We start from the raw sequence: 19821 nt of genomic DNA on the forward strand, positions 1-19821 counted from the left end.
AAGTTTATTCACGGATTTGATTTTATATCTATCTTCAATCTATAGTTCTTATATCTAGTACGGGATGGTAGTCCCATGGTTTTGAATCTATATGTAGTACGGGATGGTAATCCCATGGTTTTGAATCTATATCTAGTACGGGATGGTAATCCCATGGTTTTGAATCTATATCTAGTACGGGATGGTATTCCCATGGTTTTCAATCTATATCTAGTACAGAATAGTATTCCTATGATTTTCAATATATAGTTTTTATGTATTAAACTATACACTGTGGTATTTAACCAAACTTTACTTTTAGGAAAATAAGGGTTTTTCCTGGGATAATTGAACTGTACATAACCGAATCGTATAACAAACAGATAACTAAACTATACTTATAAGAAAATATGGGATTTTCTTGGATAACAAACTTTTTCGGAAAAATCGAAGGAAACATGTTCATTTTCAGAAAACAAAACACTTATGAACTCACCAGCTTTATGCTGATTTTCAAACTGCTTGTATTCTCAGGTCCACGTTAGACAGGTACCAGCGATCCTTTTGGCAAAGACGGAGTACGTAGAAGACACGTCTTTACTTACTATGTACATTAACACATGTAACTCTTGTTTTTAGACAATGTAAATGAATCTATGTAATGTAAAGTTTTGTGTTTACTATGCTTACTATGTACATTGGTTGTGATATTCATGACGTCCTCCGCCCCGGAACGTTTCCGCCTTTGGTTTCGGGGTGTGACACCTTTCGAAAATATCTGAGCCTTTTTGTTCTTGTTGGACTTCTGCTTGTACGAGGCATTAATGGCTTCAATACGATCATGAACCTGAGCATGTAGCTTCATCTTGGACTTCAACTTGGCATCTGCGTCTTTGTGGACTAACTCTTCCTTGGGCAAAGGGATTAGATCCAATGGTAAGTAAGGATTCACGCTGTAAAAAACCTCGAAGGGAGAATGACCCGTTGCATAGGTAGGCGAACGGTTGTAAGCAAACTCAGCGTGCGCTAATTTCACATCACAATATTTATGTGTCTTGTTCACCAACGCACGTAGTAAAGTGCCCAAGGTTCGGTTCGTCACCTCGGTCTGGCCGTCCGTTTGTGGGTGGTGTGATGTGCTGAATAAAAGCTTTGTCCCAACTTTCCTCCACAATGTGTTCCAAAAGTAACTCAAGAATTTGGAGTCACGATCAGAAAGTATTGTTTTGGGAATCCCGTGCAGCCGGACGATCTCCCGGTGGTATAAATCAGCAACCATACTTGCATCATCGGTTTTGTGACAAGCAATAAAATGGGCCATTTTTGAAAACCGGTCCACAACTACCATAATTACATCTTTACCCCTTTGAGTTCGGGGCAGGGGCACAATAAAGTCCATGGATACGTCCTCCCAGGGGCGAACTGGGATGGGTAAGGGAGTATATAAGCCTGGTTACATTTTTCACAGATTAATTATGTGTAATAACACTTGTAAAAAATGTTTGGTGAAATTTTGAAACTGTTACCTATTTATTTCTATTTTTATGGAATAAATACACAAAAATTAGAAAAATTGTATTAAACTTTTTGAAAACACATATTAATATTTTTCCTAGATTATGTACACTATAAAATAGTTACATAAAAATTATAAGAATTGTTCATGATAATTTACTATTTTTCCATGATTTTATGATTATTCTAGGAATTAAATGGTGAAAAATAGTTAGACAAATAAAAAATTCAAGAAAAATTATCTTGAGGTCTTTGACTTCAATTAAAACTGAAATGCAAACTTTGGGAAATTTTAGAACTAAATTGATTTAGTTTTTGAATATTTAATCATTGGAACACCTCTAAAATGTTAAATATTAACATTTCAATAATGGAAAATTTTCCACTTAAATTGTTATATAACAATTGATTCTTTGAAACTTAATTTCCACAGAAAAATGTTTGTAACTTATCAATATTAAATTTTGACACAATATTGGCATAATTCTATTGTAGTAGTAGGTATACTAGTGTTAGATTTCGATTAGAGACTCATTAGTGTGTAACATCGTTGTAGGAAAACGATAGTGGTACGAGTGGAGCGTAGTTCAAGGCACCATTTGCATCATCTCAATGCATTGTGAGTATTCACATACTCCCCTATTTTCGGTTTTAATGTTTTGGGGTGGAAAAGCATGTCCTAAACTTTTTATGTTCGTTGTATTTATTTTGACTTGTATGAAACTTGGTTGCTATATTTCGTATGTATGTGTATGTTACTTTAATTCATGAGGACTGTATGGCGGTGAAGTCCCTGGAATCTCTAGACACAACTCATTAACTCTTTTGAGCCTATGGTTATTATGGATAGCGCTATCAGGAGGTAGACAACTCCTCACTCGCACGATTCGCTTGAGTGCATTTTACCATTTTATACACTATGTTTGCAATACACATAGTAGTCAATAGCACGATTCGGTTATTAGGCTTGGGTTGTGAACTCATGAATGGAAACTTGATGCACATACTATTCTTTATGCACATACGAAGCTTGTATTCCCATGTTAGCAACGACACTTGTATACTTATTTTAGCAATGAAACTTGAATACTTATTTTAGCAACGAAACTTGTTACTTATTATAGCAATAAACTTGTTTATTATTTATAGCAATGAACTTTGTTTATCATTACAACAATGAACTTTTATTACTGAAAACTTATATACATGTTTTAGCAATGAAATTGTTTGCTCCTTGTAGCAACAAAATTGATTGCTCATTTTAGCAATGAAACTTGTTTACTCGTTTGAGTAACGAACTTTATCTTCCATGAGAATATGAATGTTGCATCTTATTCGATCAACATACTTTATATCTCATGATGACAAAGAACTTTGTTTTTACAAACTTATTTACTCCTTTTAACAATATACTTTTATTATTGGAAACTTTTATCAAAACTTTGATTTCAATTCATGAACCAATATTATTTTGTTAAACTTGTGAGTACTCACCAACTATTTTTATAGTTGATGCTCGTTTTACGTGCTTTTTCAGGAATCATCAAGTAAATGGCACTTAGGGACACATCACTTTTAGGAGCATTCGCATATGTTGTATTTCAATTTACATTGTAATTTCTTTTAAAATTTGTTCAAACCCATTGTAAATTTGTAATGATTTTTAATACTATGGTTGGTGTTATCTTTTAACATTTGCTATGAAACCCTTTATACTGCCACGCCTCGTGTTTCCGCTTTAGCGGGGTGTGACAATATGTATAGAGACGTTCGAATCCTTCAAAATCCGGAGATTACACTATTCAAGGGAATCGTGGCACTGTCAAAATTTTTCCTTACATTAATGAGATGTAGACCTATTATAAGGTCAAATTTTCCCGAACCCTATACACTAAATTATATTAAAGAAATTGGCACGTATTAAAATTCATTGGGAATTTTCCACGTATTTCATAACTCAGTATTACAAACAACTTGCTTATAGTAACTCTAAGCTTACTTAATGTATACCTCAAGGTTAGGTGTAATTAAGAGACGATCGGCTTAGAAATGGTGAGTCCGCCTTGGGTCCTGTTCCTTGTTTGGTTGTGGACCTAGGGCATACTCGTTAAGTTCAACGGCCTATTGGACCTTAATTACACACAACTGGTATATGCCAAGCGATTTTTAGAGTGGATCAGGCATGGAACAAATCACTAGATTTCATTCGAGTAACTATCACTAAATTCATAAGTTAATTTAGATGAACTTTCGCTATAAATTGCATATAAGATACTTTTAAGTCGGAATATAATACGGAAAAACTTAGTACAATAACATCCGACTTGTCACTACTATTAGAGACTTACCGTCTGTTCGTCTTTACAAACTTATGACAGAATTATGCCACCGAAGAAAAATCCCCGACCTTCCAGCAACGCAGCACCACCACCTCCGCCACCACCTCCGCAGTTTGATCTCGCAATGTTCCAAGCCACCGTAACTGCAGCCGTAGCTGCCACAATGTCGCAAATTGGTACGAATGGTACCGGTGGTGCTGGATCTGGTGCCACAAACTCTAACCATGGGGACACTACGGGGCGTACGAGGGTATGTTCCTATAAGGACTTCATCAATAGCACACCCGATTCTTTCAATGGAGTTATCACTCTGATGCAATGGTTCGAGAAGACATAATCAGTGTTCGAGGTCTGTGCATGTCCCGAAGGAAGAAAGGTCAAATTTGCAGCTTGCACTCTCTCTGGCCGAGCCCTTACTTGGTGGAAAAGCCACATTAAGTCACTGACGCTTACAGTGGCTAACTCGTTAAGCTGGGAAGACTTAAAGACGATGATGCTGAAAGAGTACTGCCCAAGGGGCGAAGTGCAAAAGCTAGAGCACGAACTGTGGAATCTCAAGACGACAGGCTCTCACCTTGCAACTTACACCAACCGATTTTGCGATCTAGCACTCCTTTGTCTCGCGATGGTCACTCCTGAGGAAAAGAAGGTGGAACGATACCTCTGGGGATTGTCTCCCTAATTTCAAGATAGTGTGTTGGCTTCAAGACCAACTTCCTTTGTTAGTGCCAAGGAGTTGTCACAACAACTCATCGACCATAAGGCCAGCCATGGCACTATGACAACCAGTTCCGAGCAGGATGGGAGGGGAAACAATAAAAGGAAGTTCTGGGACGACGAAAAGAATCAATCAATCCGAGACCCCACCGATAAGCAGCAGACTGTTGCTGTTCATGCTTCCACCGCCCGTGCCACCCCCACACCCATAAATCGATACGCTGGAACCCTTCCAAAATGTAACAAGTATGGCTTCCATCACACAGGGGGTTGCAGGGAATTGCATTGCATGCATTGCAACAAGAAGGGACACACTAACCGTTTCTGTAAGGCACCAATACAACCCATCAACCAGGTCCCCAACTTTAGAGCAAGCCCAACTTGTTACGAGTACGGTGAAATGGGACACTTTAAGAGAGACTGTCCAAGGATAAAGAATACTGACGATAGTGGTAGGGTACTTATGATCACCATAGGAGAAACTTCCCCAGAACCACCCGTGAATAACGGTACGAGCTTTTAACCACCACTTATAGGATTTAAATTCTACTAAAACTAGTGTGAAGTTAGGGTTTATCAACCATAAATCTCGCGAACACGCCGAACCTGAATAAGTCTTATCACGTATATAAAAACATAGGGTTCTTACTAAGTGAATCTATGATGGCTAGTGTAAACGTTATGGCTGTATATCATTAAAATTCTATGGACTTAGAATGTATAATTTCGCCTTATTTCTTGTTCCTTGTTTGGTTGTGGGCTTAAGGCAGAGTCACTCATTCGACTGCCCTTGCAATGTTAATGATATACGACTAGTTTACACCAAACGATTATAAAAGAACTAGTAGGGCTTGTACTACAAATTTCATCATAAAAAGCACTCGTGCGGCTAGTACTCACTAACTACAACATAAAACATTCATAGTAGTAATTACGAGAATAAAACAGAGAGTATGAAGCATACACAGAATACACTATCATTCCAGAATAATCACTCCTCTAAATCGACATAGCTTTGATTACACTAAGAAATTCCAAGGTCGACATTTAACGTAAGGTGGATTGGTCCCCGCCATATTAATTTCTTGTACTCCGAAAAGTACACACATCTTTTCCCTAAAATTTTTGAAGTCCCAGTCAAAACACTAATTTCGGGACGAAATTTCTTCTAATGGGTGGATGATGTGACAATCATCAAATTCCGGTCAAGTCAAAGTCAAATAAAGTCAACAAGTCAAACCGGTCAATTCAATTAACCCGGGTACATTAGGGTTTACGTTATGTAATCATTGTACAATTCATTATTCTAATGAGAAAACATCATTTGGAAAATTCGTATGTTTGAATTTCCTTAGCCTTAATAGTGTTAAACAATGAACCAAAGCGATAAAACACTATTGCACACTCATCGGGAGTGTGTAGGACACTAAAGCATGGCTTAACGGGGTTTATGGACCTTGCGTTGCGAAGCCAGACACTCAAAAAGGTCATAAACGGAACCTCTCTAAATCTCTTTCACTCTATCTCTCTCTATTTGAAATCTCTCCCAAATCTCTCTCAAAAGTTCCTTTAACTTTTTGTAATCATATGGGTCATCCCGACCCTTAACCGGGTCAAAAACAGCTTAAAACGAGGTAAAAAAGGGTAAAATAGACTTAAGGACCCGAAACCCCTCTTAAAGGGCCGAACCCTCTTAGGGCCGAAGATCCATGAATGGATCGTATCATGGTGGGACAGAACAAAAGTGGTGATTATTGAACAGGCACAAGTAGGCTTGGGGATGTATAGTCAGGTCTGGGAATGACATAGCCTAATCAACTATTTTTATCCCAGAAGTGATTAGCATAAGCCCAAAAATGGTTCTGGTGTTGCAACAAGTCTAAAACTTACCAAGAAACATTGAGAACATAAGTCAAACATTTAAAATACTATAGGAGTATTTTATGGAACTATAACTAACTTATGTGAAAACTAAAGACCCCTATTAGTAGGTCTAAAATGACTAAGTGCATACGCTAAGGTTATACATAATCAAAGATATTATAGACTCAGAATCTATGACTTAGCTTTACTTCCTGTTCCTTGTTTGGTTGTGGATTTAGAGTAGAGTCATCTATTCGATGGTCTATTTTATCTCAGATTGTGTATAACTGGTATGCACTATGTGATTATATAAGTGACTAATAAGGATCACTCCCTATAAGTAATTGTAGGATTAGACGTCTAATAACCATCTCATCTACCCCTATTCACGCACTAACAACATGGCAAGAGCTCAACTACCAGGAGACCCCTATTTACCTAACCGGGAAAATCGTGATTTGAATGGAGAAAGTCCCAAAGAGGATCCTGAAGAAATAACGGAGGAAGACCCCGAAGACAATTAGAAGAGGAACGAGAGGAAGAGAAACTAAAGTAAAACAAAGAAAAGAATAAATAGGAGAAGATTCTGACAAGGATTCGAGGTCTACAATACACCCTCCAGACTCTACATCTCGATGAGACTTCTATGGTCCGGCACCTCGATAAGTCGTAGATTTAAAGAGATAGAGTCTGAGACAAGGTCAATCACCCTCCCTACAGTATGGAAAGAGGTTTCTACAACCTCAATAGAGGAGGATCAGTAGATAAGGCCCTCTTTGTCGTAGTATACCGCATCGCTTACCGGAGGATACAAACACGAGCACCCGACAACCGAATCAAAAAGGTTAGCGCTATCACCAAGATCACCGCAATGCGCCTTTGTCACTTGGATAAAGGACATGACAGGCCAGGAACCACATCAAGGGCTGCAGATAGAAGTGACCACAACTTGAGCCAAGAATCGCAGAGTAATTTGAACGTCAAACAAGCATTAGAGAAAATGTGTGATGAAAGTAGAACATCGATGAACAGAAGTCGGGTGGAGGTTAGGGCAATGCGGACTTTCATGTCTTTACTCTATGACCCACAGAGCATCACCCGCCACAAGTAGTGTGTACACCACTAACGTATAAGTATAGACTTGGACTACTAGTATGCGTCTAACGACTACCCCTATATATGTATAGAGACATTCGAATCCTTCAAAATACGGAGACTACACTATTCAAGGGAATCGTGGCACTGTCAAAATTTTTCCTTACATTAATGAGATGTAGACCTATTATAAGGCCAAATTTTCCCGAACCCTGTACACTAAATTATATTAATGAAATTGGCACGTATTAAAATTCATTGGGAATTTTTCACATATTTCATAACTCAGTATTACAAACAACTTGCTTATAGTAACTCTAAGATTACTTAATGTATACGTCAAGGTTAGGTGTAATTAAGAGACGATCGGCTTAGAAATGGTGAGTCCGCCTTGGGTCCTGTTCCTTGTTTGGTTGTGGACCTAAGGCAGACTCGTTAAGTTCAATGGCCTATTGGACCTTAATTACACACAACTGGTATATGCCAAGCGATTTTTGGAGTGGATCAGGCATGGAACAAATCACTAGATTTCATTCGAGTAACTATCACTAAATTCATAAGTTAATTTAGATGAACTTTCGCTATGAATTGCATACAAGATACTTTTAAGTCAGAATATAATACGGAAAAACTTAGTACAATAACATCCGAGTTGTTACTACTATTAGAGACTTACCGTCTGTTCGTCTTTACAAACTTATGATAGAATTATGCCACCGTAGAAAAATCCCCGACCTTCCGGCAACGCAGCACCACCACCTCCGCAGTTTGATCCCGCAATGTTCCAAGCTGCCGTAACCGCAGCCGTAGCTACCACAAAGTCGCGAATTGGTACAAATGGTACTGGTGGTGCTGGATCTAGTACCACAAACTCTAACCATGGGGACAGTACGAGGCGTACGAGGGAATGTTCCTATAAGGACTTCATCAATAGCAAACCCGATTCTTTTAATGGAAGTGGGGGCGTTATCACTCTGAAGCAATGGTTCGAGAAGACAGAATCAGTGTTCGAGGTCTGTGTATGTCCCGAAGCAAGAAAGGTCAAATTTGCAGCTTGCACTATCTCTGGCCGAGCCCTTACTTGGTGGAAAAGCCACGTTAAGTCACTGACGTTTATAGTGGCTAACTCGTTAAGCTGGGAAGACTTAAAGACGATGGTGCTGAAAGAGTACTGCCCAAGGGGCGAAGTGTAAAAGCTAGAGCAAGAACTGTGGAATCTCAAGATGACAGGCTCTGACCTTGTAGCTTACACTAACCGATTCTGCGATCTAGCAATCCTTTGTCCCGCGATGGTCACTCCTGAGGAAAAGAAGGTGGAACTATTACATTCATTGTTATAATACTACATAGGGATAAAACACTCTGACCAAGAGTTATACTTTTAAATATAACCATATTTTACCAAAGTATAAGAACATCCAGAATCTAAATACCCGAACAAAGTATCACAAGAAGAACAAAAATAAAAGTCTTTGGATGTTGACCATTACCGTCAAACCTGGGGAGTTATGTAATCGTAAGCTGGAATAAATGTAACCTGATCAACTACGTTTATTCGAGATGCGACTAACGTGTGCTTGGGAGTGATGGTGGTGTTGCAACAAATCTGAAACTTACCAAATAGGAATGTTAGAGCCAAACATAAAAGTTTAAAATACTATGGGAGTATTTTAGGATACTAACAGACTCACATTAATCCCAGAATCATATTCAGAAGTTAAGAGTCAAACACGTAATTAAAATACTATAGGGGTATTTTAGGATCCATAGATAACCTTGTGTGAAAAACTAAAAAGATCCTTATTGATATACCTATGATTATAGAGGGTATACTTCCAAGGTTATATATAATAAGGATCCCATAGACTAAGAATGTGTGGTTTCGCTCTACTTCCTTTTCCTCGTTGGGATGTGGATATATAGTAGTATCACATATTCGAAGGCCTATCGGATCTAAGTTATATATGATTTGCGTACGCTATGTAATTGTAGCAGGACTCAATATGGATCACCCAGTGAAATGTTTTAATAATCTCTTAGGATTCTTTAGACATTTCCATTCTCGCACGAACCCTGTAGAAAACCTTATCCACTTCAGTGTTCGAAAGAAAATTTAATTCAGACCCAGAAGAAGTTCATTGAGAAGATTTCCAGTTCGGAAATAAATGAACTAGGACGAGACTATTGAAACCACCAAGTGCCTATACCTTTTAGGACATCGGTGGGAAATTCGCCTGAACTTCCGAGATTCCAGTCATCCATCATGAAGTGATGACACTCAGAGTCAGATTCGAAAGTAAGACGGAGTAGAAATTCAATATGTCTACACGAGAAGAGAACCCTAGGTAACTACCCGAAGAAAACCAACGCCGGTCCCAGTCAAGGATAAGAGGTAGACAGAGAGAGCCAATACATGGAACCCGAGAAGTGAGTTAGTGATTACACTACTCACACTATGTGCTAGGCAAATCGCCTTTCCCCTTCGCAAGTAATACGATTAGATCGGATCCCAAAACCTCGATTGAGAGTGTTTAGCCATAAGTCTTCATGAGCCTTTTCTCTCGTGATCTTCGTTCCAAACTGCCCTCATATCGTTCCAAAGCCGGAGAGCGAATCTCTCCAGCTTAAAGATAACTTAGTAGGAACGACTCCCATCTTATGGCTTTCCGATACTCTTTCTCCTACCTTGATACCCGGACTGCATCATAGGGATGTAGGTCGACACTCAGATAACCAATATCCGAGGCGCGAGAAAAATTTATGCCTTTTATAGTAAGGATAGGTACGTGTCACACCCCAAAGCCGAGAATGGCGGAAACGTTCTGGGATGGAGGACGTCATGTATGTATCACAACAATGTAAAGTAGTAAACAAGCAATAACATCATCCATTTCATTAATAGAATAATTCTATTTACAAGTGTGTTCTTTCATAGTATAAAACAACATAATGAATACTCAAAATAAAAGATGAGTCTCGACTGCTCCGTCTTCTCTAAACCTTGCATCGGTATCTGCCTATTTGTAACCTAAGAATACACGTTATTTTGAAAGTGAGTATCAGCAAAAAAAAAAGCTGGTGAATTCATAAGTATTTTAATGTTATTGCTTTGAAAAGTTTTTTTTTTTGAAAGAGCCAAAGCTCAGCAAACTTTATTAAAAAGAATAAAAGAATACAATCACCAAGAATTCAAACAAAGTACAAAAATAACCAGCCTATCCATAACCAACTACCAAACCACTTCCTAATAATAAGAACTAACCACTCACAACCCCAATAATCCCTAAATTCCTTAAAGTTAGCCCAAGGACTTATTGAATGAGGGAAAAAAGGTAACTTCACCCCCTTGCATGTCCAAAAACTCCAAAAAACATGAAAAAAATAGCAAGGGGTAAGGCCCTTAAAAAAAACCCTCAATCCAAAGACTAAACTTTAAGGAAAAACCAACTAAGACCATAAACCTCAACCAACAATTCACAAATAAAACCCAAACATATTTAAAACTACTATACAATTTAACAATGCGATCCGAATTAATCTCCAAGAGCTGAACAATCCCACTTCTTCTGTCCCTTTTCCAATTCTTCATCCTCCTCTTGATTTTCTGCATGAAACTCTCTTCCTTCTTTTCACTATGATCCATCTTCATCCAATGCAATAATTTCCTGTAAATAATACAAAACCCAAAGAGCCAAAAACTAACACCAACACTCCAGAAATTCAAAATAAGTTTCAGACTTGACATGGCATCAATCACATGTCTAGGATTCTCAATTTGAATAATCACATAAAAGATCATATCCAAATTGAAAATCCCATTGGTACAAGTCAAATGATTAGAGAGAGAACTCCCCAACCATTGACAATTTCCGTCAATTCCTTTGTAAAACCAATTATTCCAAAATTGCCCCCATCTAAAACCGCTACTAAGAACATACTCAATATAATTTCTCCGCTGCCAACCCCAATTAAAAATCACTTCGACCATCGACTTCACAATTCTGAACCTGTACATCATCTCTTATTTTTGTCCTTTCCATAAATGCCCCAATCCTTATAGATTCTTTCATTAATCAAATTTTTATTATTCCTTAATCCTAACAGCTTTAATCTTATTTCGTTCTCAATACAGGTTATCACTCCTTCAGCTGTTAATCTCATCTTATTAAAAATCCTAGCATTCCTTTCCTTCCAAATATGAGCCACACAACTCGCAAGAATACATTTATTAATTAAATTCTCACCAGAATCCTTGTAAAATAGCTTGCAACACTTGAGAATCAGATCATTCCATCTGCCCATCACCAAATTAATTCTCATCTTATCACAAAAGTGTCTCCAAATACTTTGTGAGAAATCACAATTAAAGAAAAGATGATTATGAGAATCAGGAATAAGATTACAAAAAGGACAGAGGAGAATTCCTGATTTTTCCCAAACTCTAACACGATCTTGAGTTTTCAATCTATTCAAGATCGCCATCCATAAAATGAAAGAATTTCTAGGAATGCCCTTACCATACCAAACGATTTCCTTCCATGGCACCTTATTCCCAAAATTATTCATATCTCTCCACACTTGATTACACGAAAATTGCTTGCAATTACCCTCCTTATCTCTCCAACCAGCAACATCTCTCATATTTGGATCTATACAAAACATAGGAGCATCCTTTAGACCTGAAAATTTATCAACCCAATTTACAGGCCAACAATAAGTATCATAATCAAGCACATCACTAACCAAAGATAAGTCATTAAATCCATTGCTAATCCATTCTCTTCTTGGAATGATAGTGCTTAATATACCTAAAGGATGCCACCAATCATGCCATAAAGAGGTATTCCTCCCATTTCCCACACAAGCAACAATATGAGGTCTAACTATTTTCCTAATCTCCAAAAATCTCTTCCAGGTCCAGCTCATGCTTTTCTTTTGCAATATATCCCAAAAATTCCTCTTTCCAATGTAATAAGCTTTCACCCATTGCACCCATAAAGAATTTTTATTATTAACAACATTCCACACATGTTTTGCAAGTAAAGCATCATTCCATTTCTTTAAATTCTTAATCCCCAATCCTCCATAATCTTTAGGTTTACAAACATCATCCCATTTGATTTTAGCTTTCCCATTAACTTTTTCACCATTAGCCCATAAGAAGCTTCTACACATCTTTTCTATCTCTTTTATAGTAGCAATGGGAATTTTAAAAATTGAAGCCCAATACACATGAATAGAAGTCAACACAGAATTAATGAGCTGCAACCTTCCAGCAAACGATAAAGTTTTGCATTTCCAGTTGAAAATTCTCATTCTAATCTTTTATAACAACTTCTTGCAATCTCTTTCAAAAAGTTTAGTAACACACATAGGAACACCCAGGTACTTAAAAGGAAATTTCCCAACATCAAAAGGAAGAATTCCCAAAATAATTCTTCTCATATTCGGTTTAACACAACTGAAATAGATCTGGCTTTTTTCCATGCTCACCTTCAGCCCAGAAACATTTTTGAATTCATCAAGAGCTTCCCTTATAATTCTAGCCGAATTCCCATTACCATAAGAAAAGACCAGAAGATCATCAGCAAAGCATAAGTGAGAAATGCTAAGAAACTCACACTTATTATGGTATTTAAAATTATGGCTGTCTTCTATTTTCTTACCAAGAATCATATTGAACACTTCCATCACTATAGTAAATAAGTAAGGTGACAGTGGATCACCCTGCCTAAGACCCCTCTTTCCTTCAAAATACCCATGATCTTCACCATTAAAATTGATCATAAACCACGGGGAAGACACACAAGCCATAATCCACTGAATCATAATCAAATGAAATCCAAACCCTTTAAGACTTCTATTAAGAAACTCCCAATCCACTGTATCATATGCTTTTTGAATATCAATTTTTAAGGTGCACTTTGGAACTCCCCTCTTGTTATTATATCACATCATCAATTCCTGCGCAAGAAGAATATTATCCAAGATCGATCTTCCAGGAATGAAAGCAGATTGATTCTTACTAACAATTTTCCCCAAACAGCTTCTAATTCTATTCACTATAACCTTACTAATACACTTATACAAAGTGTTACAGCAGGCTATAGGTCTAAAATCAGCAACCTTCCTCAGCATATCCACTTTAGGAATTAAAATAATTCTCGTAGCATTTATCCCTTTTAGCAGATTCCCTGTCCAAAAAAATTCTCTCACTGCTTTGCAAACCTCCGATCCAATAATATTCCAGGCACTATTGAAAAATTTTGAAGAATATCCATCAGGCCCAGGGGCACGATTGTCATCAATTTCAAACATTGCTGCTTTAATTTCTTCATCAGTCACCACTCTTATCATATTAGTAGCATCTGTCCTGTCTAACCTATTTTGGAAAAGATCTTCATTTAACTCCGGCTTAACAGAACCATCCTTACACCCCAAGAAATTTTTGAAATACGAAACAAATTTATCCTTCAAAGCAATCCCACTAACCCATCTTCCATCTTCATCCAAAACCCTCATAATTCTATTTTTATTGCCCCTGCTCTTCACAATACTATGAAAAAACTTAGTATTATTATCGCCTTCCTAAATCCATTTAATTTTAGATCTCTGGAATAAAAGCTTCTCTTCATCATTACAAGCCTCATTAAATTTGAACAATAGATCAGCATGCTCATTCCTAACCTTATAATCATAAGGATTACAATCAATTTCCACTTGTTTACTTTCCAGCTTTTTCCTTAGATCATGAATTCGCTTCCCATATCCTCTGTAGCTGTTACAAAGATCCCTACAATGCTTTTTAAGAATCTTCAATTTCTGACAAACCTTAAACATATAAAACCCTTCAATGTTTTCATCCCAAACTTCCTTGACCATAGGTAAAAATTCTTCCTTCTCGGTAATAAAATTAGCAAATCTGAAAGAAGGTCGCCATCTCATTTTACTCAATGGTATATTAAGAACAGCAGGACAGTGATCTGAAATTCTATAGGGTTTGAACATAACATGAGCCAAAGGATAATCCGAAACAAACTTCAAATTAGTCATCACTCTATCCAGTTTCTTTAGGAGGCCCATACTTCCAGCAGGAGTTTTATTCCAAGTAAATTGAAAACCAGTCGAATTCAGGTCCTCAATTTCTAAACAGTTAATACATTCAATAAAATCCTCAACACCTTTAGGAAATCTAGAACATCCTTCAGAATATTCCGAATGTTTTAAAGCAACATTGAAATCTCCTAATAATCCCCAAGCATCCTCTTTAACCACCAGTTTATGTTTCTTCAAATTCTCCCATAAATCTCTTCTATCCAGATAATTGGAAGCAGCGTAAATAAAAGACAAATACATGCTATAATTAGATTCACAGAATCTAACATAACAGTGAATAACTTGTCTAGAATGAGAAATCACCATCACATCCACAATTCTAGGATTCCATCCAACTATGATCCTAGTTCCAACCTCACAACAACTGTTATTAGAAACCCAATCCCATTGCCCAAAAGTCTTGGCACAAACATTATTCAAATTAGCAATCCTAACATGCGATTCCACCACAGAGCAGATACTAAGATTATTGCTTCTAATAACATCAATAACCTCCTTCTGCTTAACCATCTTATTTAAACCTCTAACATTCCAGCACCCTATCGACATCATTGTTGACCAGCATAATTTTTGACATCAACCTCCTCTAATGCCTGAGAGTTCCAACTATACTTTTACTACTCCCCTAATTCTTCAAAATACCCTTCTCATTGCTAATACCACTCTTTATATTATCCTTCTCGATTATCTTAGATGATAACATCATATTTTTCTTTTTCCCATCAATATCATCCAAAGATACTTCATTAGCTCCATTATGCAATTCTCCTTCTTTTTCCCCTTTAGTATCTTCTTCCATTCTATCCAAAACTTCCTCCTCTATCATTCCCAAAACTTCAAAACTATTTTTGTTATTGCCTTCAATCAGTGGTTTATTGTTATTATCACTCCTCATCTTTTCTTCTTCTTTATTATTAGTATTCATATCTGCATACCCTTGTTTCTTATTATCCTTAACCCCCTGATTACCCTCCATATTCTTACTATTCGCGTACTTCTCATATCTTCTATTCTTATCTAAATTCCAATATCCAATCCCCTTATTGCCCCAATTCCCATTCTCTCCTTTTTCATTATCCCCTCTATAACCATTATTTCCTCTAAATTTATTCCCCCTGTTATAATTACTATTCTTCCCATTAAATCTATGATTATTCACCTGAGAATAGCCTTCCTTAGTTTTGCTTGTACCTTCTCCATTATTATTACTTGCCTTCTTCTTATAATTGACTTCCACAAATCCATCATCCTTAGCAATTTCCTTTCCTTTATTATTCTTAATATTCTCTTCACCCCCATTTTTAACCACTTTTTCTTCACTCAAAGCAGCAAGACAAACTTTATCCATGTGCCCAAATACCTTGCAATGATTACATCTCGAAGGAGTCCAAGCATATTCCACATCAAAACTCTGAATTACAGCAGTATTAGTAACAAAATCCCACGTAGATATATCAATTTTCCTCTTCCATTCCTTATCAGCTGCCATTTCAACAAGGATCCTAGCATAAGCATTTCTTCCTTTGTGTTCCAAACACATTTCCTCAGTAAAAGAATCAAATGCCAGCGGAATACCTATCTTGCTAGCTATTATACACAAATTATCTCCACTCCATACTTCTAGAGGCAAATCAAAATTTTTGATCCATACCGGTATTTTATCATGATTATTTTTTGTTAAAGTCAAACCTGGTCTCCAACGTTGAAGAAATAGTGGCATATTATTAAACATCAACCATGGACTTCCCTCCAACACCTCTAACATCCCTTTTTCATCACTAAATTTAAAAAAGAAAAATCCTTTGCTGTTCATGAATACCTCCTCCAATCCCATATTCTTCCAAAGTCTTCTAACCTCTTTCTGTATCACTGGAAAAGCCAACTTCTTGTCAATCATATACCCATACAAAGTATTAGTATAAGGAATACTAGCACTTTTTAGATTTTCAATTGGAATGATAACCGGCCCTTCATCATTATCATTTACACCTGGTATATATCTAACATCTATTTTACCCTTATGCCTATTTCCTTTTAACACACCTGCATAAGAGTTCTCTAACTTCCCCTGCACCTCATTCTCAACCACTTTACCATTTTTAGCAACTCCCAAAATAGAAGGTAAAGTATTAATACTATTAATAACTGTTCCTGATAACAACTTCCCATTATTATCATTACTAGTCTTATCAATATCCTCCTCCTCCATCATTATTTCTTCATCTTCACTTGTCTCTTCCTCACTTGAATCAATTTCCCCCTCTTCTTCTTCTGAACTCTCTTCTTCTTTATCATCTTCCACCTTATCCTCTGTCTTACCTAATTTCAAATCATCCATATTCATATTCTGAATCATCCCCTTATTAACTCCCTTCCCCACCTGTCCTTCTTCCTTCAATTCACTCAGAAATTGAAAACCCACTCCTGGAATGAATTCTTCTTTATTACTATCACTTTTCTCCCCATCAGTTCTAATCTTCATAACTTCATTATCTTCCATTTTAGAATTATTCTGATTTTTAGCATCCATCACCGATATGGTAGGATTCACCCTAACCATTTCACTAATAACATTCTTCAATTCAGAGTTTGGACTCAAAACTTCATTACTCATCATCAACCCATCCCAATTTTTCATCAAATTAGCAGTATTACCAGTTGGGATAGTAACAACATGAGATCTTACCTTTTTAGAATCACCAGACGACCCTTTCTTCAATTCTTTCTCCTTTCCATCAGATCCAGGTATAGAAATGTTAGAATCCGACTCCCAAACTGAGACAGATTCTGATTCTTCTTCCGTTTCCTCCTCTGAACCATCTTCATTGTAGTACTCCTCAGTATCCATCAGAGCTAATTCATCCACCTTCTTCCTAGCTCTGTTCTTAATTCTGAAAGCTTTCCCCTCCATTTTCCATTCAGCTTTGTTAATCCCAGATGCAACAGCTCCAGTCGCACTTGGTTTGCGACGAGCTTTATAGATCGTGGCTGATGATTGCTCAATAACCCCAAGAGGAACAAGATCATTCACCTCCATTTCAGTTTTTGTATATCGTACAGCAGCACTTTTATCCGGAGGTTTAACCTTCACATCCTTCAATCGATCCGATTTGGATGACGCTCCCATTAAATCAACGGAATTAGGAAAGAAATTGCTTCACCGATTAAAAGAAATTCGTCAGAAAAGCAGCACCGATGAATCGAAGCTAGATCGCACCACCGTCAGAGAGAATCAGGAGAAGAGAGAGAAAGTAGAGAGAGAAAGCGAAAAAGCTCTTCATTGGTTAATTCTTTATTGCTTTGAAAAGTTGTTATGAAAGACTGGTGAACGTTTGATGAAACATTTAGTATAAGTATGAAAACCCTAGAAAATCCCATATTTCCTACTAGTATAAAAAGTAGTCTTCTACCAAGACCCGAATGTTTTGAAAGTAGTCTTCTACCAAGACCTGACCGTTTTGAAAGTAGTCTTCTACCAAGACCTGAATGTTTTGAAAGTAGTCTTCTACTAAGACCTGACCGTTTTGAAAGTAGTCTTCTACCAAGACCTGAATGTTTTGAAAGTAAGCATCACTGTAAATGTGACGGTTTTTCCCTTGTTTAACTATTATTATAAAAGTTATAGTCTACCTCGTCGTTTATGTGTATGAGTCACAATATAAAGGTAATAAGGAAAATAGTTTATCTATATCGAATATGTTTTAATACTCCCTGTGAGTCTTTGGCTTATGTAAAACTGGTTAAAGGGTGTTTATCCTGAATTGTGAACATGCTAATAATATCCCATGGTATAGTTATTACCCCCTGAGCATGATTGAGTTAAATGTATATTACTACGTACAAGAGTTGTTGTTTCCGCTATTGGTAAGTTTCTCATAACCATACTAGACGTGGTACTAATGTCGACATTTGTCACCCCAGACCTACCGGTCTAACTGGAGCTTACAGTTTAGGTGCGGGTTCGTCATACCCGTATAGATCTATACACAAATTCGTGCTCTCCCTCTAGGAGACTCTGGTTACAGATGGGGACTTTCGTTTTGGTACTAACAAAGCCATTGTCTCACATGTTTGCTAACAACAAGTTCACGAGTAATATAATGAAATACCTTTTTGTATGAAAAGATTATCCTTGTTATGAAAATGCATACTTGTAAATAAAACGTTGGTATAGACTCATGAATGAACTGACTCTTGCGTGATTCCTTGTAATAGGAATAATGTTTTGTATCCCCTAAATTGTTCCTATAATAGTTTACTGGAATGTAATTGATGAGTGTCCAAGTAGGTTTATACACCCTTGCTACCCAAGAGTGTCGGAACTGAACTAACTGATGGAACTTTTATGTCTATATAGGTATACATTATCTATATAACTGATATTTAGACGACATTAAGATGAATAACTGATACCCTAAGGCCACATCCCAACGAGAACAGAAAAAGAAATAAGGCATGCTAGTTGTTCCAAGTCTTTTAAACCTTTCTTATTTAACTATACATATATAGGCAAGCATTTAACAATATAAAAGTATAAAAGAGGTTTTGTAAAACCTTTGAAAAGTTTAATAAATAAGAATTTATGACTTGATGTCAGTTTATAAAATAATTCGAAAACAGTTGACAAGACAGTTTTAAGTGTAAGAAAACCTTTGTTTGAAGCACAACTATAACAGATTCAAAAGGGAAACATACAGTTTGTAAGACGGTTTATAAAAGTGTTTTAACATGTAAAAACGTTTGAGAAAGCTATTTGAAGTATTCTGTTTGGTGAAATGGCTAAAAGTGTAGTAAGTCCAATTGTATGTTAGTTATAATCACATGTGATTGATTACATAACAAAAAAGTATAACAAAGATTTATGTCTTTCACACGGGATAACCGTGCGTTTACTTGTATTCCCCCCCCCCCCTTAAAAGTGTATAAAAAGCATTTATAAAGCATTTGAAAGTTTAGATTATAGGGGTATGAACTCACTTGATTGAAGTGGTAGATTTGAAGTAGTCGAGAGAAGAATCGAGCAGAACTTCGACAGGAAGAGTTGAAAACGCGGGAAAATCTCAGGATTCTCGGGAACACAAAACCTTCCTTCGGGACTTGAAGGTGAAAATCGGGGCTTTGGGAGGGTCTCGGGGGCTTAAACGCAGAGTTTCGGCGCGAGAAAGAAGGGAACTGAGCAATGGAACTCGGAGTCCTT

The 19821-nt window shown here is 37.0% G+C and overlaps 1 protein-coding gene across 1 annotated transcript; it reads right to left on the minus strand.

Annotated features, from left to right (window-relative positions):
• Positions 1-14096: 14096 nt before the first annotated feature.
• On the minus strand, positions 14097-15134 carry LOC128127316 (uncharacterized). Its single transcript, XM_052765776.1, has one exon. It carries the CDS (start codon positions 15132-15134, stop codon positions 14097-14099), a length of 1038 nt encoding a protein of 345 aa, XP_052621736.1.
• Between the last annotated feature and the right edge of the window lie 4687 nt (positions 15135-19821).

The sequence above is a fragment of the Lactuca sativa genome, chromosome 7 (genome assembly GCF_002870075.4).
Source record: "Lactuca sativa cultivar Salinas chromosome 7, Lsat_Salinas_v11, whole genome shotgun sequence".
Taxonomy (NCBI): domain Eukaryota; kingdom Viridiplantae; phylum Streptophyta; class Magnoliopsida; order Asterales; family Asteraceae; genus Lactuca; species Lactuca sativa.